The sequence below is a fragment of the Dendrobates tinctorius genome, unplaced genomic scaffold, assembly GCF_039654945.1.
Source record: "Dendrobates tinctorius isolate UK_male_01 unplaced genomic scaffold, ASM3965494v1 ptg000009l, whole genome shotgun sequence".
Lineage (NCBI taxonomy): Eukaryota > Metazoa > Chordata > Amphibia > Anura > Dendrobatidae > Dendrobates > Dendrobates tinctorius.
Genome location: NW_027361677.1, coordinates 5,908,289 through 5,929,575, shown reverse-complemented (window position 1 = coordinate 5,929,575; position 21,287 = coordinate 5,908,289). Strand labels below are relative to the sequence as shown.

At 46.6% G+C, this 21,287-nt stretch overlaps 1 protein-coding gene and 1 long non-coding RNA gene across 2 annotated transcripts in view; one reads left to right on the top strand and one right to left on the bottom strand.

Annotated features, from left to right (window-relative positions):
* The window catches only part of NLRC5 (NLR family CARD domain containing 5), a 109,478-nt gene extending 99,868 nt beyond the window's left edge, over positions 1–9,610 (bottom strand). The window contains exons 1-2 of the mRNA XM_073582465.1: positions 9,350–9,610; positions 2,338–2,636 (exon numbers count right to left, since the gene is read on the bottom strand). Coding sequence (XP_073438566.1) covers positions 2,338–2,629 — 292 coding nt within the window. The 5' untranslated portion in view covers positions 2,630–2,636; positions 9,350–9,610. The remainder of the gene's footprint in view (positions 1–2,337; positions 2,637–9,349) is intronic.
* LOC141096077 (uncharacterized) overlaps positions 1–21,287 on the top strand; it is a 138,495-nt gene that overhangs the window by 90,567 nt on the left and 26,641 nt on the right. The window lies entirely within an intron of this gene.

The following is a 21,287-nucleotide window of genomic DNA, read 5'->3' as shown; positions in this document are numbered from 1 at the left end:
TGTTGTGCAGCCTAGCCTGCTAGTGCCCAGGCTTAGGTGTAGGTAGGACAGAGGTTGAGTCGGGCATCAGTCCTCAGCAGGGACTCGGCACGCCTCAGTGCACGTGCTCCACTTCATAGCCAGCGTCTATAGCGGCGCTCGCGGCAGCGACACCGCACGCTCAGTGGGCCTAGAAGGACTCTAACCCCGTGTCCTTGGGGTAGAGTTCTGTGGCCGTACACTGTGCGCTCTTTTGGCCAGGCTCCGTGAGCTAAACATGCTCCGGCATCTACGTTCAGCGGTTGTGCGGCTCTGTGCATTAACAGAGTTCGCACCTGTTCACATTGGGTGACGTAACCAACGTGTGACTGTTTTTACGCTGCTTTATTCTTCCACCATTACTTATCAGCAGTGTACCACCTCTGCACGGTGGACACCGGGATGCGAACGCACCTATTATTATTATTTTATAATTTGGTGCGTTCCGCCAGCCCTAACATTACCTGTCACTGTTATCATCATATTGAGACTTCTGAAAAGTCTTCTGTAAAGGACAGGAAATATGAGTCTCGTGTAAGGCCTAGTGTCTAGTGAGAAAATTGCAAGATTTCTGATTTTCTCTTATATTGAAAATGAAATGTAGAACTGAAAACAAAAACAATATCAAATGAACAAAATATATTGAGCTAAAAAAAAAACCTGATTTAAACAAAAAATAATTTTCTGATCGGAGTATGAAAAAAGTGAAAAATTAAAAAATATTTAGCACAAAAAAACTAGTTTCAATAATAGGTCATTTTCTGATGATACATTCTCCTTAAAAGGAACCTGTCACCTCATTTTTCGCATATAAGCTGTGGCCACCGCCATTAGGGGCTTATCTACAGCATTCTGTAATGAAGTAGATAAGCCCCCGATGTAACCTGAAAGATAAGAAAAACAAGGTATATTAAACTCAACTGAGGAGGTCCGGTCCAGTGGTGTCGCAGGTCCGGCGCCTCCCATCTTCATACGATGATGTCCTCTTCCTTGCTTCTGTCACGGCTCCTGTGCAGGCGTATTTCTCTGCCCTGTTAAGGGCAGAGCAAAGTACTGCATTGCGGAGGCGCCGGGAAAGGTCAGAGAGGCCCAGCGCCTGCGCACTGTAGTACTTTACTCTGCCCTCAACAGGGCAAATCAGTACGCCTGCGCAGGAGCCACGGCAGAAGCAAGGAGGAGGACGTCATCGCATGAAGATGGGAGGCGCCAGATCTGGACCCGCAGCACCCATCGGACCGGTGAGTATAATAAAACTTGTTTTTCTTATCTTTCAGGTTACATCGGGGGCCACAGCTTATATGCGAAAAATGAGGTGACCAGTTCCCTTTAAGAGAATTGGATGAGATTCTTTATGTCAAACACATTATTTTATAAAAGAAAAGATTGAAAGATTTCTTATATTAAGAATCCAAGTTATTCAAAAGCAAAAGCAGCCTCTTCTGGGCACAAAGGTATCATGGCAAATAAACAGTTCATTCTGCAGGCACACTTGCCTGTGCAGGCTCACCCAAACAGATTACAGTCCTTTCTCCTGTAGCAAACTTCATACACAGAGGAGGTACGATCCCACCAGCCTCGGAAACCCTTTCAGCCTGAGTTTCAGCAACTTCCAGTGCCAAACAGAAGTATTCAACTCTGTGCACAATTCACACTGAACAGGCTGCAACTTCCACGCGGTTCTATGCAGCACCAACACATAGACTGCTCAGCTTTTCTAGCTGACCCATGCAGTCTCCATTCTGGCTTGTCTCTCTCCAAGCTATTGCTCACATTTTGGCTGGTAACTCACCAGAAGCACACTCGATTCGGCTCCATCCAGCAGACTGACACATCTAGTGAACACAGGCCCTGGTTCTAGTAAAAAAGCTAGACAGGTGCATGTAATCAAATCTTGCAAAGCTAGGACTTAACCCTGTCCTTTCTGGATCTACTACAGTATGTTTTAGAAAATAATTATAATAATAATTCTTATAACTCTTTGTTGTGCCGTTCCTCTATTATTCAGCATAGACATTTTTGAAAAAGTGTGTTTTATTCTCCCTGTCAAAGAGGGTGTGTCCCAGTCTGACACTGTCCAATCAGTACTGGATGAGTAGGAGTGTCTGGACACACCCCCTTGATAAGGGAAATGGCCACACCTGGTTGTCAATTTACTCATACATTTCTAAGAAAAATAACAGAGGATCGGTACAAAGCAGAGTTCTAAGAAAAGATTACCCAGAATTGTTATTTTATAAAGAAAACAAGTAATTACTACACCAGAAAAGTCAAGAGAGCCAACAGATCATATTTAATAAAACGTAAGCTTTATCTGCTAACCTTGTCCTGTTAGACTAAGTAATGGAACCTCAAGATCCATAGGAAGTGCACACTCCATGCAAATGGTCTCTATAAGTGTCCTCCACGCAGCATGGTGAGATTTCCTGAGCATGAGAATAACTGCATAGACTCTTTCTTTGTCATCGTTGGTTATTGGCATATGTTGACTAAGGTCTACTTTAGGCACCAAGGTCTGAACCTTGCCGATCAGCCAGTCTACATCTTGGCAAAGAAAGTCCACCAGCTGCGGCATGATGTTATCTATTTCATCTTGTGCATTCGGGTCTTCCATCCTGATACTGTAAGAAAAAAAAATAGAATTTTAAGCATTTTAACCTTATTGTATCATTATTTCTAGTATAAAGTGACATATGGAAAGTGTTAAATAATATCACACTAGACCAAGAACCTTCTCACAAGCCCAAGATTTATAAAGGAATCTTAGCAAACCCCGGATTATGTACTCTTAATGTATATACTGTACATTTTTAAAACAACACCTATTTGAGTATAAGGAGCTATATATAAGGGGCCAAAATGCACCAATAAATTCAAGAATAACTATATGGAAATGTGCAAGGCTCAAAATCCAATAAAAGTGTTCTTTTTTGGATAGCAAAATAATTAAAAGCATAAAAATAGACATACAAAAGTCAGACATATGAGAAACTAAAGTTATGTGAGTGATAACAAAACTCCCCCTGATGAAGCTTGATGTGAAACACATGGGTTCGGAAAGTATTCAGACCCCTTTAAATGTTTCACTCTTTGTTTCATTGCAGCAATTTGGTAAATTCAAAAAAAGTTAATTTTTTTCTCGTTAAAGGGAATCTGTCACACCATTTTTGCCCTATCAGCTGCCGGCACCGCCATCAGGGGCTTATCCACAGCATTCTGTAAGATTGGGTGCAGAGTGTACATTAAAGGGAATCTGTCACCCCATTTTATCCTTATCAGCTGTCCAGTTTTGGTCCGATGGGTGTCGCGGTCCGGTCCGGCGCCTCCCATCTTCTAATGGTGACATCCTCTTTGTTTCCCGTCGTGGCTCCTGCGCAGGCCCACTGCTCTGCCCTGTTGAAGTCAGAGCAGAGTCCTGCAGTACGCAGGCGCACTGCAGGACTCTGCTCTGCCCTCAACAGGGCAGAGCAGTGCGCCTGCGCAGAAGCCGCGACCGGAAGCAAAGAAGAGGATGTCACCATTAGAAGATGGGAGACGCCGGATCGGACCGCGACACCCATCGGACCAAAACTGGACAGCTGATAAGGATAAAATGGGGTGACAGATTCCCTTTAATGTACACTCTGCACCCCATCTTGACTGAAAAAAAGAGATGTAGAAATGTTTGCAAATTTATTAAAAAAAGAAAAACTGAAAATCACATGATCATAAGTATTCAGACCCTTTGCTCAATACTGAGTAGAAGCACCCTTTTGAGCTAGTACATCCATGAGTCTTCTTGGGAATGATGCAACAAGTTTTTCACACCTGGATTTGGGGATCCTCTGCCATTCCTACTTGCAGATCCTCTACAGTTCCGTCAGGTTGGATGGTGAATGTTGGTGGACAGCCATTTTTAGGTCTCTCCAGAGATGCTCAATTGGGTTTAGGTCAGGGCTCTGGCTGGTCCAGTCAAGAATAGTCACAGAGTTGTTCTGAAGCCACTCCTTTGTTATTTTAGCTGTGTGCTTAGGGTCATTGTCTTGTTGAACCACCATAAAGAAAAACCCAAAACCTTTTGAAAACTTTGATAGAATAAGTTAAATATATATAGACAAATAATAACTGACAGCACCTAGAACAAGGTAGGTTTTGAAAATACGGTACATATCATCTCAGAAAAAAGGGGGGGGGGGTATCAGAATGAACCCTCTTGAATACCAATAAAACCAATAATTTTATTATACAAATATATATAAAAGTAGTCCTATTAAAATAAAAGGCTACAGAGACCACATAATTGGTAGTACCAATAGGGTTTTTCTTTATGGTGGTTCAACTGAGTATACCCATTTGTATGTGATTTAGGTGTTCTTATTGTCTTGTTGGAAGGTGAACCTTCGGCCGTCTGAGGTCCAGGGCACTCTGAAAGTGGTTATCATCCAGGATATTTCTGTACTTGGTCGCATTCATATTTCCTTCAATTGCAACCAGTCGTCCTGTCCCTGCAGCTGAAAAACATCCCCACAACAGTATGCTGCCACCACTGTTTCACTGTTGGGATTGTATTGGGCAGGTGATGAGCAGTGCCTGATTTTCTTCACACACACCGCTTAGAATTATCACCAAAAAGTTCTATCTTTGTCTCATTAGATCAGAGAATCTTATTTCTCATAGTCTGGGAGTCTTTCATGTGTTGTTTAGCAAACTCTGTAGGCTTTCATATGTCTGGCACTGAGGAGAGGCTTCCGTCGGGCCACTCTGCCATAAAAGCCCGAGTTGTGGAGGGCTGCAGTTGTTAGGGACAGCGGAACACACTAAATATAAAATAATAGAAAGTGCGCTCGCCGCCCGGGGTCCACCATGCAGAGATGTTAAACTGCTGCTATATAATGGCAGACACACAATATGGCGGTATATCGCACACAGGTTGAACGCCACCCGGTGTGCCAAGCGGCCATGCGGACCTTTTATAGCCGTGTGCTGCCGGGACCTTCCAGATCTCTGAGGTGGACCAATCAGATCTGGACAAGGACCTGAGCACGTGGCTCCCGACCTCCAATAGGAGGTCGTCTCGTGAGCATGCTCAGTGGAGCGGCAGAGGAACTTAGCCTCAGGAATGACTTGATGCAAAGCAGCATGTAAGGCTCTGGATTTCTGCTGTGTAGCTGCAGGAATCCGACGCCTAACATTACCCCCCTCTCGTAGGGCCCCCTCCCTCCTGAGCCTTCCAACCCACCAAGTAAAGTTTTTTGCCACGTACCACCTTGTGACCCACAGAGGTGTAGGCCTCAGGCTCGTCCGAAGACCAGCCTGATGCCCCAGCAGATGACTTGAAAAACCGGGACATGTGAATCGGTCCGAGAAGGGGCACGTGGAAGGCGTCAGGGATGGCTAAGTCGCCAGGAGCCGAAGTTGGAGTGGGGCACCGAAGTGTGTCGGCGGGCGTCTTCATTCTCATTTTAGAGATTTGAGTGACATGCGGGGTGCCACCCAGACTGTCGCGGACCTCCACTGCCCGGTCTGCCACCGGCAAGGGATACAGTAACCCAGACGGCCTCTGTTTAGAGGAGCTACTCCATGCACAAGAGGCGCATGCCTGAATATATTTTTTAGTATCCCGAGCCCTGTGCGGCCACCAATAAGAGCTAGCCAGGAGTTTTGTGGTCCGCTTGTAACCAAAGTGACCACCCACCCTGGACGCGTGTGCCCACACGAGAACCTTGGACCGCAGATGAGGCGGGACAAAGGTCTTGCTCGGCGGCACTGGCTCAGGGACGACTGGAACCATGAACTTCAGATTCCCAGTGAGGGGTGCGGAATGATCCGCGGGCACCTCCTCAGAGGCTACTTGAACACTGCCCCCCATGCACCTTCCCACAGTCCTTGCTCCAGCCTAGTATACTCCCCGAGGACCACTCAATATGAGGGGAATGGCAACGTAGCCAGGGGAGTCCGAGAAGCACCTGGTCGATGCCCTTAGGCATAATGAGCAGGGACAACGTCTCGCGATGAGACGGGGAGATTGAGAACCCCAGGGGTGCTGTCTGGTGGGTAATCTGAGACGGTAAGGTAGATTCTTTGACCACTCTAAGGGTCCCGGGGTGAGGAAGTGGCACCAGTGGAATGGCGTGCTTTTGGGCGAAGGCTGAGGACATAAAGTTTCCTTCTGCCCCTGAGTCCACAGTGACCTCTACCTCCCAAGAGGACGCACCGCTATCTAACGTCCTTCGGAATACCGGTTTGGAGGAGAAAGTTTTCATATTAGGTAGATCTCCACCAACTGCCACTGGAGGTGAACGTTTTTTCGACCGCTGCGGACACCTATTAGCCAGGTGGCCCGACTGTCGACACAGGTAGCAGCAAGTGGAGCCCTGTGCCGGACGCGGTTTCGGACCGGTACGAGACACATCCATGGGCTCAGGAGGTAAAAACTCCAAATCAGGGAGTTCCAGTAATGCAGAGAAGTCAGGAGTCGACCTAAGCTTCTGTCTGGATTGAGTACGCTCCAGCCCGCGCTCCGTAAAACGGATGTAAATACAGGTGGAGATCGCTATCAACTTTTCCAGGCTTGTGGGGACCTCCCTGGTAGATAAAGCATCTTTGACATGCTCAGCCAACCCTCTCCAGAACACAGGGATGAGTGCTTTTTCAGGCCACTCGAGCTCGGAAGCCAGTGTCCGGAAATGGACGGCGTACTGACTGACCGACAGGGATCCCTGCGTTAACGCAATTATCTGGAGAGAGGTATCGTGAGTGACCCGGGGCCCCAAAAAAACCTGCTTTAGTGATTTTAGAAACTGAGTCGCGCTCAGTACCACAGGGTCATCACGCTCCCATAGTGGCATAGCCCACTCCAACGCCCTGCCCAACAGGAGGGAGACGATAAACCCCACCTTAGCCCGCTCTGTAGGGAATAGCGCGGCCAGTAACTCGAGCTGGATAGTGCACTGGCTCACGAAACCCCTACAGGTGGCGCTGTCACCAGAAAATTTATCGGGCAATGGGAGGCAGGATATTGTCGGCGCAGGCGTGGATGTGGCCCCACGCGAGACAGCTTCTGCGACTGCCCGAGCAGCAACTGCAGTAGCATCCGCAGCTGAGGTGGAACGCTCAAGGGCCGCCAACCTGCCCTCTAGCTGCTGAATGTACTGCCGTAGCTGTTGCTGCTGCTGGTCCGCCATTACTAGCCAGACCCTGGCGCTAGTATAATGTTAGGGACAGCGGAACGCACTAAATATGAAATAGAAAGTTTGTTCGCCGCCTGGGTCCACCGTGCAGAGGTGTTAAACTGCTGCTATATAATGGGAGACGCACAATATGGCGGTATATCGCACACGGGTTGAACGTCACCCGGTGTGCACTGGGCGTACTCTGTTATATTCACAGAGGCGCCTTAAGGCATAAACATAAAGTCCGAGCCTGTTGACCTCACAGGTCTATGGTCACAGGAGTCGGGCCAAAGACACAAGGTCGGTGTCCGTCTAGACCTACCGTGCGTGTGGCGTCGCTACCGCGGACGCCCACAAGTGCTGCTCACTGCAGCACGGCACTGACTCAGCCGATATACGACAATGCCCAGGAGGGGCGCACTGTCGGACGCTAGCTCTGTGGAGATGAGCACTGTGGCTTGTAGCATGCCACTGACTGGCGCTGACTCTAAGGCTAAGTCCCTATCCACACACGCATCCATCATCATTCACACAGTAGCAATTAGAGACTATACTAGTGTGGTAGGGGGCCGGGCTAGGGGGGTGGGCCACTGCTTACCAGATGAGGCAAAGATGAGACGGAGACAGCTTCCACTTGTAACAGTTCCAGATTTATTCGTCATCCTCCTGACGACCACCAAACACGCACCGCAGCTTCTTTACACCACTGTATCGCCAGGCCCGGGTACCTATTCTTCAGCTCCAGTCGCAGTAACGCACCTCGCGGATCTTTCACTGGAGGCTGTCCTAGACCAATCTACCCCCAGCGCTTCACCTGCCCGAGGTCGTCTCCCAATCGGTACCCCCGGGGCCTCGTCTGTCTTGCGGTACGTCGAGTCAGGGTCTCCCCCTTGGCTGCCTCTTCTCCTTGCCTGTCCTGCAGTCCGTCAGGTCAGGGCCACCCCCGACTGTCTCTCCTTGGTCCGTCCCTCTGGCCGAGCTCTTCTCACTTTCTCCGTCTTCTTCTGAGCTCCTCCCGGGACTAAACCTCTCCTGGAGCCCCGCCTTCTTCTATTTATCCCCTCTCTCACAGGGGAATTTCCCACCCGAGCTCCTATCTGCCCGCCCCCCATGACTAAGCGGATTCCTAAGCCCTAAGCTGATGTTAAGTCCTGTACTACTCTCCCCTGCCATCTTGTGGTCATTTCACAGTACTGCACTCCCTTTTCTGTCTTTCCCTGCTGCTACCTTTCTAACCTGTCAATCTCTGTCCCTAGTGCACAGACCGTCCCCTCCTTCTACCAGTCACGTCTATCCGTCAAGTCACCTTCCCCACACTAGCGCATGGCCAAGCGGCCATGCGGACCTTTTATAGCCGTGCGCTGCCGTGGACCAATCAGATCTGGAGAAGGACCTGAGTACGTGACTCCCGACCTCCAATGGGAGGCCGTCTCGTGAGCATGCTCAGTGGAGCGGCAGAGGAACTTAGCCTCAGGAATGACTTGCTGCAAAGCAGCATGTGAGGCTCTGGATTCCTGTTGTGTAGCTGCAGGAATCCGTCGCCTAACAGCAGTGATAGTTGACTTTGTGGAACTTTCTCCCATCTCTGTACTGCATCTGTGGAGCTCAGCCACAGTGATATTGGGGTTCTTCTTTACCACTCTCACCAAGGCTCTTCTCCCACGATTGCTCAGTTTGGCTGCATGGCCAAGTCTAGGAAGACTTCTGATGGACCCAAACTTCTTCCATTTAAGTATTATGGAGGCCACTGTGCTCTTAGGAACCTTGAGTACTGCAGAAATTCTTTTGTAACCTTGGCCAGATCTGTGCCTTGCCACAAGTCTGTCTCTGAGCTCCTTGGCCAGTTTCTTTGACCTCATGATTCTCATTTGCTCTGACATGCACTGTGAGCTGTGAGGTCTCATATAGACAGGTGTGCGCCATTACAAATCAAGTCCTATCAGTTTAATTAAACACAGCAGGACTCCAATGAAGGAGTAGAACCATCTCAAGGAGGATCACAAGGAAATGGACAGCATGTGACTTAAATATGAGTGTCTGAGCAAAGGGTCTGAATACTTTTCGTAACACTGTGTGTGTGTATATATATATACTGTATATCTACATACACACAGATACCTGCATATACTATATGTAAACATATATATATTAATATATCATATTTATACAGAATATTTACTTACTGTTACATTTTCTTATGAAGTCTGTGAACTCCGTCTCTATCTTTGCTGCCAGTTTGATATCACAAGTAAAGAGAAAGTAAGTTATAGATGGAAAGCCCCTTCCCGGTCATAAATGCTGTGACCTTCGGTACTATCCAAAAGGCAAAAATCCAGTCTCATAAAATCTACAACGATAAAAAGTTTTTCGCTTATTATTCTATTCTGTGGGTTTTTTTGCAATTTCTTCCTAAAATATAAAGCGATAAATGGCGGCCCCGGCGTGCCCTGGCAATGTGCCAGACTCGGTGCATTTTCAGTTTCACTTAGACGATTAGTTGAGCAAGTTCCAATATACTTAACTGGTTCATTTCTGGATGCGGTAACTTTATGGTGCAATTTATCGAAATTTCAAGTCGCACCAGTGTAAGCGACGGCACAGGTATCAGAAATGGTCGAGTACACAACAAAGGAGATGGAGGAGTCTCAATGCCTCTGCCACCTCTGTCTTTTTCTGTCTTAACCTATTGCTCTGAAACGGCAGCATATCAGTTTATGTGGCTTTTTGTGCAATTAACCCTTCGTAATGCACAGGATTTCACTGGAAAATCTGCATAAAAAAATCAGAAGATTTTGCAGCGGACTCAGATATCTGCGTGGATGCACCATGCTAGACAGCCCTAATTTACAGTGACAAAGTGACCAGGAGCGTACCCTCTAAATAATGCCAATCAGGGGGCGCATAAACTTTGTCAAAGTCCCAATATTAATTGTGCCAATTGTGTCAAGGCCACCATTGATGGTGCCAGATATTCACAGGACAGGTACCAATGACTATATCACTAATTGATACAATGTTATCTACTCACCCTGCAGATCTCCTATCCTAGGCGCTTACATGCCCCTTCTCTAATGAACCAAGCTTAGTTCAGAAACAAAAGCTTTCTGCTCCTTTAAGACTCGCTCTCTATAAGTAGAAATCATTTATAGTGCACACTGCAGGTGTGGTACTAGCAGGTATGGAGGATGCAGTGTCGAGACGCGAGACGGTTTCGTGTTTTTGGTAACAACTTTTATAGGTATATAGGTAACTATCCGCAGGGATAGTCTAAGCAACCGACCAAAATAACAGGAATTGTCTTCGCAGGGACTCAATACAAGTCAACACGGAAATCTAAGAACACGACTAAGTCCGGCAAAGCCGGTCACTATAGGGCCGCGGTACGGCCGACTACAGGTCCTTAACTATATAGTGTCACTTAACTGGCTTGACGTCCCTTGGTGTCACGGACGAAGGTTCTTCGGGCGTAGCAGCCGCTGGGCCCAGCCACTGAAGATCTTTCGTAGTCTTCGAGCGTTCCAACGCTCCGGTGAAGCAGGGGCACAACAGGCCCTGGAGGAGTCCTTAGACAGATGGGTCGTTAGCCCCTGGATAGGGGCAAGCAGCGGCGATGTGGGGAGGCGGCTGGCAGGCCACCTGCGCAGCCAGCGACTGCAACGGAGGACCCGCGGCAAGCAACGGCCCGGCCCTTGCCGCGGACTGGAGCGGGACAGTGGTGGCCGCCGACGGCACAGAACTAGCCGCCGCCACGGGAAGAAGCGGGGCGGCTGCGGATGGCGGGAGACAGACCGCAGCCTCGGGCTGAAGTGAGGCGGCAGCGGCTGCTGGTGTCCGCGGGCAGGCCGCAGCCGTGGGCAGGAGCGAGGCGGCAATGGCCGCTGGTGTCCGCGGGCAGGCCACAGCCGCGGGCAGGAGCGAGGCGGCAACGGCGGCGAGTGACCGCAGGCAGGCCACTGCTGCGGGCTGGAGGAAGGCGGCAGTGGCCGTTGGTCGACGCGGGGCAGCAGTTCTCGGATGGTTGTCTCAGCGCCGTCCCACTGTTGTCCAGGGGGAGTGTCTTTCCTGTCTCTGGCCTCCTTCCTGGCTCCGGTAAGTCGCTCTGGCTCTCAGTCACTCCCACGGTCTCCTGCTTCTTCTGTCTGGTTCTGCTGACTCACTGTGACTCGTGTTCCCCGCCCCTTTTATATTGGCTCCTCCCCCAGCCCACCTGTCAGTCTCCACGGTCCGACCCTGAACTCTGTCCCCCGGAAACAGTTTCCCCTGGAACCCAGGTGACGGTCCCCTTGGTTCCGACCCGGACACTCGGCGGGGACCCTCTCTCCCACACAGGAAGTTGGCTGATGTGCTGTTCTCTATTATTTTATATGTGACGCGACTTGAAAGTGTATAAGAGACTCCTAAGAAAATATTTACGCAAAGTGTTTCTGTCCAGGAAATAATAGCTATGTAATGGATATAAACATACTAAAACATATGCTAACATGTTAATAAATGCCACGTTCCACTGTATTTTGGATGTTTTATAAAGACTTGTCTGGCCAGAGACTTTACCCCTTTAAAGGGAACATGTCACAACTTTTGCTTGCCCCCACCAACCCCTTCACCATTTAAAACAAAAGCCAGTCGATCCCTTTATGACCCCAAAGTGCGATGCTAGCATTGAGAAATCAGGTTTTGAACTTCAGTCTGTAAGTGCATTGGGGCGTGACGATGCACTTACAGCTTCTCAGTCTTTACTGTATTCCTGATCTAGTAGCATCCTCTTCTGGCTGATTGATAGGTTGTTAGATTTGGTACACTGTGAATCAAACAGGCAATGGTGTTACTAGTTTGGAAATATAGCGTGAGTCTGAGAAGCTGTAAGTGCATCGTCATGCCCCAATGCACTTACAACTTCTCAGCCTCTGCTGTATTCCTGAACTAGTAGCATCCTCCTCTGGCTGACAGTGTACCAAATATAAAGACCAATCAAGCAAGAAAGGGTGCTACTAGTTCGAAAATAGAGCATGAAGCTGTAAGTGCATCATCATCATGCCCTATTGCACTTACAAACTGAAGTTCAAAGCACGATTTCTTGCTTTTGGAGCAGATCTGGGGTCATAAATGGAATGACTGCCTTGTCTTTTAAAGGCCTACATAGACATGTACATGGTTTGGATTAAATGTTGATGACAGGTTCCCTTTAAATCATATTTTTTATTCTTGAATACACATGTAACAAGGTGGCACGGGGTGGTAGTCGTGGGCGAATTCATTAAGCAACAGTCAATCCGCACCCCGGCACCTTGCACATGGCTCATTGTGTCTGCTGGAATTCTAGTCCCATGAAGCACCATAGTCGCAGTCTTTGTTCCAACGGTTAAACTTTGCTAAATGTCAAGATATCCATCACATCCAGGGGTGCAGTTCACACAGGTCAACATTTCCTATGCTTTCCCTGCCGTCTCCACGGACCATTTGGGTCCCATCTGTTCATTATGCGTCATCAGCTCCTGTCCTGGTATCAGACCCCGAATTCTTTCTGGGGACGATCCCGTTGAGCTGATGCTCGTTCCCACTGCTCTCCAGGCTTGGAGCATCTGTATCCCCCACGAGTGGGGAACTCTTTCTGCACACTGATGTACATGTCCTGCCCTGGGCAAGACTGCCCGGTCTTCTCTCACTACCCGGGAAATGCTTCCCTTATACCCCTGTGGCTCTGCACTGTCACACCCTAACTCATCCCAGCTGCTTAGCCCTATGGTGCTCATACCTTGCTAACACTCTTTTCTATCCCTAAGCTTATATAAGACACATAACAATACATGTACTTTACAATACACACAGTAATAAAAGATTGAATAAACATCGGTAAGCCGCATGTGGCACAGGGGGAAAAGTATTCGGAAGAGGGAAAACCATTCAGGGTCCCCGCCACCCCCTTACACACACAGGCAGGGCCGGTTTCAGGCAAAGTGGGGCCCTAGGCAAAGTTTAAAATGGGGCCCCAAATGCTAACATATTGCACATCACACAGAAGCATTTCGATTGTATTTATATGCGCTGAGTTTAGGCCGCTAAATGATCTACAAAATTGAAGAAGTCGTTCAACATTTGTTTCCCGGCCTCTTTCCACCGTCTGAGAAAGAATGATGGGGACAGAACGATCACTAATGGATCACTAAGGGTGTGTGCACACGTTGCGGTTTTTGCTGCGGATCCGCAGTGGATTTGGTCCTGCGGATCCGCAGCAGTTTCCATGCGGTTTACAGTACCATGTAATCCTATGGAAAACCAAATCCGCCGTGCACATGCTGCGGAAAATTCCGCGCAGATTTTTTGCGGTTTATTTTCCGCTGCATGTTACTTCTTTTTTGCGGAACCGCAGCTGCAGTGTACGTTCCGGGACATACAAATCAATCAATCTCTCTCTCATCCGCACTGCCAAACCGCACTAGAACCTGCATCAAATCCGCTGTACACATGCTAGGAATCCGCAGGAAAAATGCATGTGTTTTACCCTGCGGTTTCTGCCAAGAGATATGGATTCTCTGCAGAGAAATCCGCAGACTAATCCGCAACGTCTGCGCACACCCTAACAGATTACTTTACAGTATCATGTTATCAGCAGCACCTCTACAGTTTACACCCCATAGTCCTCCATATAATATAATCTGCCCCATAGTCCTCCATATAGTATAATACACTCCTCAGTCCTCCATATAGTATAATACACTCCTCATAGTTCTCCATATAGTATAATGCACCGCCATAGTCACCCATGTGGTACAATTCCCTTCCCATAGCATAATGCACCCCATAGTTCTTCATATAATGTATTCCCCGTAGTCCTCGATACAGTATAATGCAGCCCACATATAGTATAATGCAGCCACCCAATAGAGCATAATGCAGCCACCCTACAGAGTATAATGCAGCCCCGCCATACAATATAATGTAAACCCCATAGAGTATAAAGCAGCCCCCTTCTTATAGTATAATGCAGCCACCCCTTAGAGCATAATGCAGCTACCCCAGAGTATAATGCAGCCACTCCACAGAATATAATGTAACCCCCCATAGAATATAATGCAGCCCCACCCCCATATAGTATAATGCAGCCCCTCCATAGAATATATGGCAACCCCCTCATAGGATATAATGCAGACCCTAATATAGTATAATGTAGCCCCTCCATAGAATACAATGTAGCCCTCCTCATATAGTATAATGAAGTCCCCATCGAATATAATAAATATAATACAGCCCCCCCATAGAATATAATGTAGCCCCAAATCTATTATATAAAGCTCAAGTGTGTGTATGTATGTATGTGGGTATGTATGTCCGGGATTGGCATCCGCACCGTCGCAGCTACAGCCACAAAATTTGTCACAGTCACACGTCTGGACCCCGAGAGCGTCCTAGGCTATGTTGTGAGGCGAAATTTTAACCCCGCATGTTCCAATTCACCAAACAATTTTGCACCTGTCTACATAATGGGGAAAAAGTGTGTGTATCAAGCCCCGCCCCTCATTGTGATGTTATAATGGTTGCCATGGCGACGCTGATGTCATCATAGGTTGCAAGCCCCGCCACTCATGATGTCATAATGGTTGACTATGGGAAGGAGGATGTGTGATGGGTATATGGGCACGGGACTATGGGATGGAGGATGTGTGATGGGTATATGGGCACTCGACTATGGGATGGAGGATGTGTGATGGGTATATGGGCACTCGACTATGGGATGGCGAATATGTATGATGGGTATATAGGCACGGGACTATGGGATGGAGGATGTGTGATGGGTTTATGGGCATGGTCTATGGGATGGAGGATGCGTGATGGGTACATGGGCACGGGACTATGGGATGGAGGATGTGTGATGGGTATATGGGCACTCGACTATGGGATGGAGGATAGGTATGTTGGGTATATGGGCACGGGACTATGGGATGGCGAATATGTATGATGGGTATATAGGCACGGGACTATGGGATGGAGGATGTGTGATGGGTTTATGGGCATGGTCTATGGGATGGAGGATGTGTGATGGGTACATGGGCACGGGACTATGGGATGGAGGATGTGTGATGGGTATATGGGCACTCGACTATGGGATGGAGGATAGGTATGTTGGGTATATGGGCACGGGACTATGGGATGGAGGATAGGTATGTTGGGTATATGGGCACGGGACTATGGGATGAAGGATAGGTATGATGGGTATATGGGCACTCGACTATGGGATGGAGTATAGGTATGTTGGGTATATGGGCACTCGACTATGGGATGGAGGATAGGTATGTTGGGTATATGGGCACGGGACTATGGGATGGAGGATAATTATAATTTGTTATAACTATCCACAGTTAGTTACTATGCCTGGGCAGCGCCGGGCTCTTCAGCTAGTAGAATATAATACAGCCCACCTCCCCATAGAATATAATGTAGCCCCCCCCATATTATATAACACAGCCTCCCGACACAGGTTTGCATTTTCAGCTCCCAGGAGTCATGGCCAGCATGGGGGAAGGCGCAGGAGGGAGAACCCTGGGATATCATTGAGGGCATCTACTAGACATTGATTGCATGACGTGAGCAATTAAAAGATCGATTGCGGTAATTCACAAAATTTGTTAAAGGGATTATGCACCACCTGACAACGCCATCTTAAATGGCAAAGTGCCCCAGATAAAAAGACGCATACACACCTCAAGGACCTCAAGGGACCTTGAGAAAGACACATCACTGTGTCGATACGCGTGGGTTTGGGGGTCCCATGTAACCTACCCGGTAGCTTGTTCATCCTCAGAAACCAGGTGATATCATGCTAGGGAAAGGGACTTATTAATGTATGTTTATTTGTGTTGGCAACATGATAAGCATTCAATTTTCTGTCCATGGTATATGTAGAATTTCTATGTAACCATAGTAGTTATTGATAATATGGTATTTTTTGATCTAAGGTCATGATTGTCATAACAATTGATTTGATAGAAACTAGGTTATGGTAACTAGCAGATACCTGGCATTATACTGAATGGTTGGTCTTGGGACCCATAGCATTTAACTATTTATCAAAATGACCCATTGTCTTTGTTTTGTTATTAATGTCTGGTTGTTCAGACTTTTTAATTGTTTTTAACCACAAAGTGTCTGTTTGTTGTGTCCATTAATAAAATTGATACTTTTTTCATATCTTTGTGGTGATCCCTATTTGTGTGCATATACTTTCTTCTTTTCATGTGTTTTCACACCTCAAGGACTGATACTGCTCTAGCAATGTTGGTGCTGCTGCAACCAATTAGTAGCTGCTGATCAGCTGTAGCCTTCACTCTTATATCTAAGGGAACTGTGAAGTCTGCAGCCCATCAGTGACTGCTGATAGGTTGCAGCGGTAACAATGTTACATGACCGCCAGGAGACACAGCGCCAACAGTAACAAGCTCACTGATCCTGTAATAGGAGTCACTGGTGTAACAAGTCCGTTCAGGACATTTCTTCCCCATCACCTGTGAGTGACATTATTGAGAAGCGGAAAGAACCGCAGCAACTCAGCCATGAAGTGGAGACCCCGTAATGTTACAGGGTGGGGTCACCGAGTGCTGAGGAGCAGAAAAGCCCCCAATATTCTGCTGACTCCATAATTGCAGAGTCCAGACCTCCTCTGGTATAACATCAGCACAAACACTGCGCCCCTGACAGGAGCTTCATGGCCAAGGAGCTGCATGCAGCCTTACATCACCAAGCACAATGCCAATCATCGGAAGGAGTGGTGTAAAGCCGCCACCACTGCACTCTGGAGGAAATGTGTTCTGTGCAGTGACGGATCACACTCCTCTATCTGATGGAGGATTCTGGGTTTGGTGACTGTAAATTATAAGACATGCCATGAAAAAAAAACTAGTAGTGTGTATTGTGTTTAATATTTTCCTATAGCAAAAAAATGGTTACAAATGTGCTGAAAAAAATGCTTTGCCCTAGAAGAGTTCTTCCCTTTCTGATGAAGACCCCATTCTTCTGGTAGGTGCGATTCTCAGGTGTGACCATTAATGCACAACTTCCCCTAAACTTTAGACATCTACATATATATAAAAAAAAAAGATGTAACGTGAGATAAGTTTTTTCAGAATTTCATGCAGATTTTTAGTCCCAAATTCACACGCTCTGGTAGAGTTTCCCTTTATAGTTTTGTATGGGTGCAGAAATATATAAATCTGCTATGAGTCAGTGACGGAGCCATGCGAGCTGAAAAATGTACAGATCCTCCAGGAAAGGAACAGACGGGAGGTGACGGTCACACAGTACGGCTTTAAGCGGGGAAAAGGGTCTGACGAGCTGTAAGGGTTAATATCTCATATGATGTCCCCCAGAGAAGAGTGCAGCGCCCATAGGGACCCATCATACATGACAAAGAGTGCAGTCTTACCTCTCTGTGGAAGCATTCCTGGAAAACGAAACTGAAAGGGAATGAACAGAAAGTAAATGGAGAAGAGGGAGAGGAGCGAGAACAGAGACAATGGAGGATACAATGTGGAGAAAGTGAAATAACGTGCAAAATAATTCCCCCAATTGGTAAACACACAAACAAATAACATACCATAGAAGAGAAAAAGCAGGACAAAGGCACAGCTGTATGACCTCGGGTTAATGACGCTGCACACACATCAGGGAACACGGGTGCCACTTCCAAGAAAAATAGTCTGTACAGTTGTGGCCAAAAGTATTGACACCCCTGCAATTCCGTCAGATAATACTCAGTTTCTTCCTGAAAATGACTGCAAACACAAATTCTTTGGTATTATTATTATCTTCAATTAATTTGTCTTAAATGAAAAAATACAAAAGAGAATGAAACAAAAAGCAAAACATTGATCATTTCACACAAAACTCCAAAAATGGGCCAGACAAAAGTATTGGCACCCTCAGCCTAATACTTGGTTGCACAACCTTTAGCCAAAATAACTGCGACCAACCGCTTCCGGTAACCATCAATGAGTTTCTTACAATGCACTGCTGGAATTTTAGACCATTCTTCTTTGGCAAACTGCTCCAGGTCCCTGATATTAGAAGGGTGCCTTCTCCAAACTGCCATTTTTAGATCTCTCCACAGTTGTTCTATGGGATTCAGGTCTGGACTCATTGCTGGCCACCTTAGAAGTCTCCAGTGCTTTCTCTCAGACCATTTTCTAGTGCTTTTTGAAGTGTGTTTTGGGTCATTGTCCTGCTGGAAGACCCATGACCTCTGAGGGAGACCCAGCTTTCTCACACTGGGCCCTACATTATGCTGCAAAATTTGTTGGTAGTCTTCAGACTTCATAATGCCATGCACACGGTCAAGCAGTCCAGTGCCAGAGGCAGCAAAGCAACCCCAAAACATCAGGGAACCTCCGCCTTGTTTGACTGTAGGGACCGTGTTCTTTTCTTTGAATGCCTCTTTTTTTCTGCTGTAAACTCTATGTTGATGCCTTTGCCCTAAAAGCTCTACTTTTGTCTCATCTAACCAGAGAACATTCTTCCAAAACGTTTTAGGCTTTTTCAGGTAAGTTTTGGCAAACTCCAGCCTGGCTTTTTTATGTCTCGGGGTAAGAAGTGGGGTCTTCCTGGGTCTCCCACTATACAGTCCCTTTTCATTCAGACGCCGACGGATAGTGCGGGTTGACACCGTTGTACCCTCGGACTGCAGGGCAGCTTGAACTTGTTTGGATGTTAGTCGAGGTTCTTTATCCAACATCCGCACAATCTTGCGTTGAAATCTCTTGTCAATTTTTCTTTTCCGTCCACATCTAGGGAGGTTAGCCACAGTGCCATGGGCTTTAAACTTCTTGATGACACTGGGCACGGTAGACACAGGAACATTCAGGTCTTTGGAGATGGACTTGTAGCCTTGAGATTGCTCATGCTTCCTCACAATTTGGTTTCTCAAGTCCTCAGACAGTTTTTGGGTCTTCTTTCTTTTCTCCATGCTCAATGTGGTATACACAAGGACACAGGACAGAGGTTGAGTCAACTTTAATCCATGTCAACTGGCTGCAAGTGTGATTTAGTTATTGCCAACACCTGTTAGGTGCCACAGGTAAGTTAAAGGTGCTGTTAATTACACAAATTAGAGAAGCATCACATGATTTTTCGAACAGTGCCAATACTTTTGTCCATTCTCTTTTTTATGTTTGGTGTGGAATTATATCCAATTTGGCTTTAGGACAATTCTTTTTGTGTTTTTTTTCATTTAAGACAAATTAAATGAAGATAATAATACCAAAGAATTTGTGTTTGCAATCACTTTCAGGAAGAAACTGAGTATTATCTGACAGAATTGCAGGGGTGTCAATACTTTTGGCCACAACTGTATATCCATAGAGAAGAAAGTGGATAGGCACATTCCGTCCCGTGCAAAATAATCCTTTATTGTGGCATCAAGTTACCAACAGCAGGCAGATAAAACCATGGAGAAAGTACAGACGACAATTGTTTCGCGTTTACATTGCGCTTCAACAGGTCATGACCTGTTGAAGCGCAATGTAAGCGCGAAACGATCATCGTCTGTACTTGCTCCATGGTTTTATCTGCCTGCTGTTGGTAACTTGATGGGGGTGGGGGAAATGACAATGTTGGAGGTGGGGGAGAGGACAATGATGAAGGTGGGGAGAGGGCAATGATGGAGGTGATGGAGGTGGGGAGAGGACAATGATGGAGGTGGGGGAGAGGGCAATGATGGGATGCAGAAAGAGGTGACAAAAAGGGATGGGGAGAGGACAATGAGGGTAATAGGGGGACTTATAATGGACAGGGAGAGGGGGAGGAGTAATTAGATATGGATGTAAAATGAATTGGGTTATGGAGGAGCGTGCTAAGCCCCTAATAGCGTCCTCCCCTCATCTCACAATTCATTATAACACTATCAGGGACTTCAAATTTATTGGGGGAAGGAGGGGGTAAGATGCATAGGACACGTTATAATGAGATGAAAGGTGGGAACAGATACAAGATACTACCAGGGACTTGTAATGAATTGAGAGATGATGGAGGATGCTCAGTACCTGATAGCGTCTTCTCCCCAAATTGATTATGATGCTATCAAAAATTTATAATGAATTGGGACGGGGGCACAGGACAGGGACTAAGGCTTTGTGAACACGTTCAGGATTTGCAGGAGAAAATTCTGCTGCATGTCCTAATGTATTGGCAGGACGAACGCTGCGTAATTTTTTTTTGCCACGTTTTTTACATGCTTTTGTTGTGTATTTTCTCCCCACTCATTAGTATGGATGAAATACTTTGCAAGAATTGACATTATTTAAGCAGATTATAATATGCTACAAATCTGCAAGGAAAAAATAAGAAACATGTGCATGAGACTTCAGGGATCTCATTTGCTCTGCTTGTACTGTAAAACTCTGCGTATTTTCCGTAACAAAAACGTAGCGTGTGCACATAGCCTTACAGTTAATTTGGGAGAGTCACAGACTGAATAATTCATATTATTGGGTGGTGGAGACTATAGGTAATGGGGGAACAGTGCTGCTTATCAGTTTTGTATTTTGAATGGTGCATGTCTAATAGCGTATTGGTGGTGGGGTACATATCTGTGCTTAGGGGCTCAGTGCGGGGGAGACACTTGTACAGTTAGGTCCATATATATTTGGACAGAGACAACATTTTTCTAATTTTGGTTGTAGACATTACCACAATGAATTTTAAACAAAACAATTCAGATGCAGTTGAAGTTCAGACTTTCACTTTTCATTTGAGGGTATCCACATTAAAATTAGATGAAGGGTCTAGGAGTTTCAGCTCCTTAACATGTGCCACCCTGTAATTGGACAGATTAAATAATTGTAAATAAAATGTTCATTTCTAGTACTTGGTTGAAAACCCTTTGTTGCCAATGACTGCCTGAAGTCTTGGACTCATGGACATCACCAGACGCTGTGTTTCCTCCTTTTTGATGCTCTGCCAGGCCTTCACTGCGGTGGTTTTCAGTTCCTGTTTGTTTTTGGGCCTTTCTGTCTGAAGTTTAGTCTTTAACAAGTGAAATGCATGCTCAATTGGGATGAGATCAGGTGACTGACTTGGCCATTCAAGAATATTCCACTTCTTTGCTTTAATAAACTCCTGGGTTGCTTTGGCTTTATG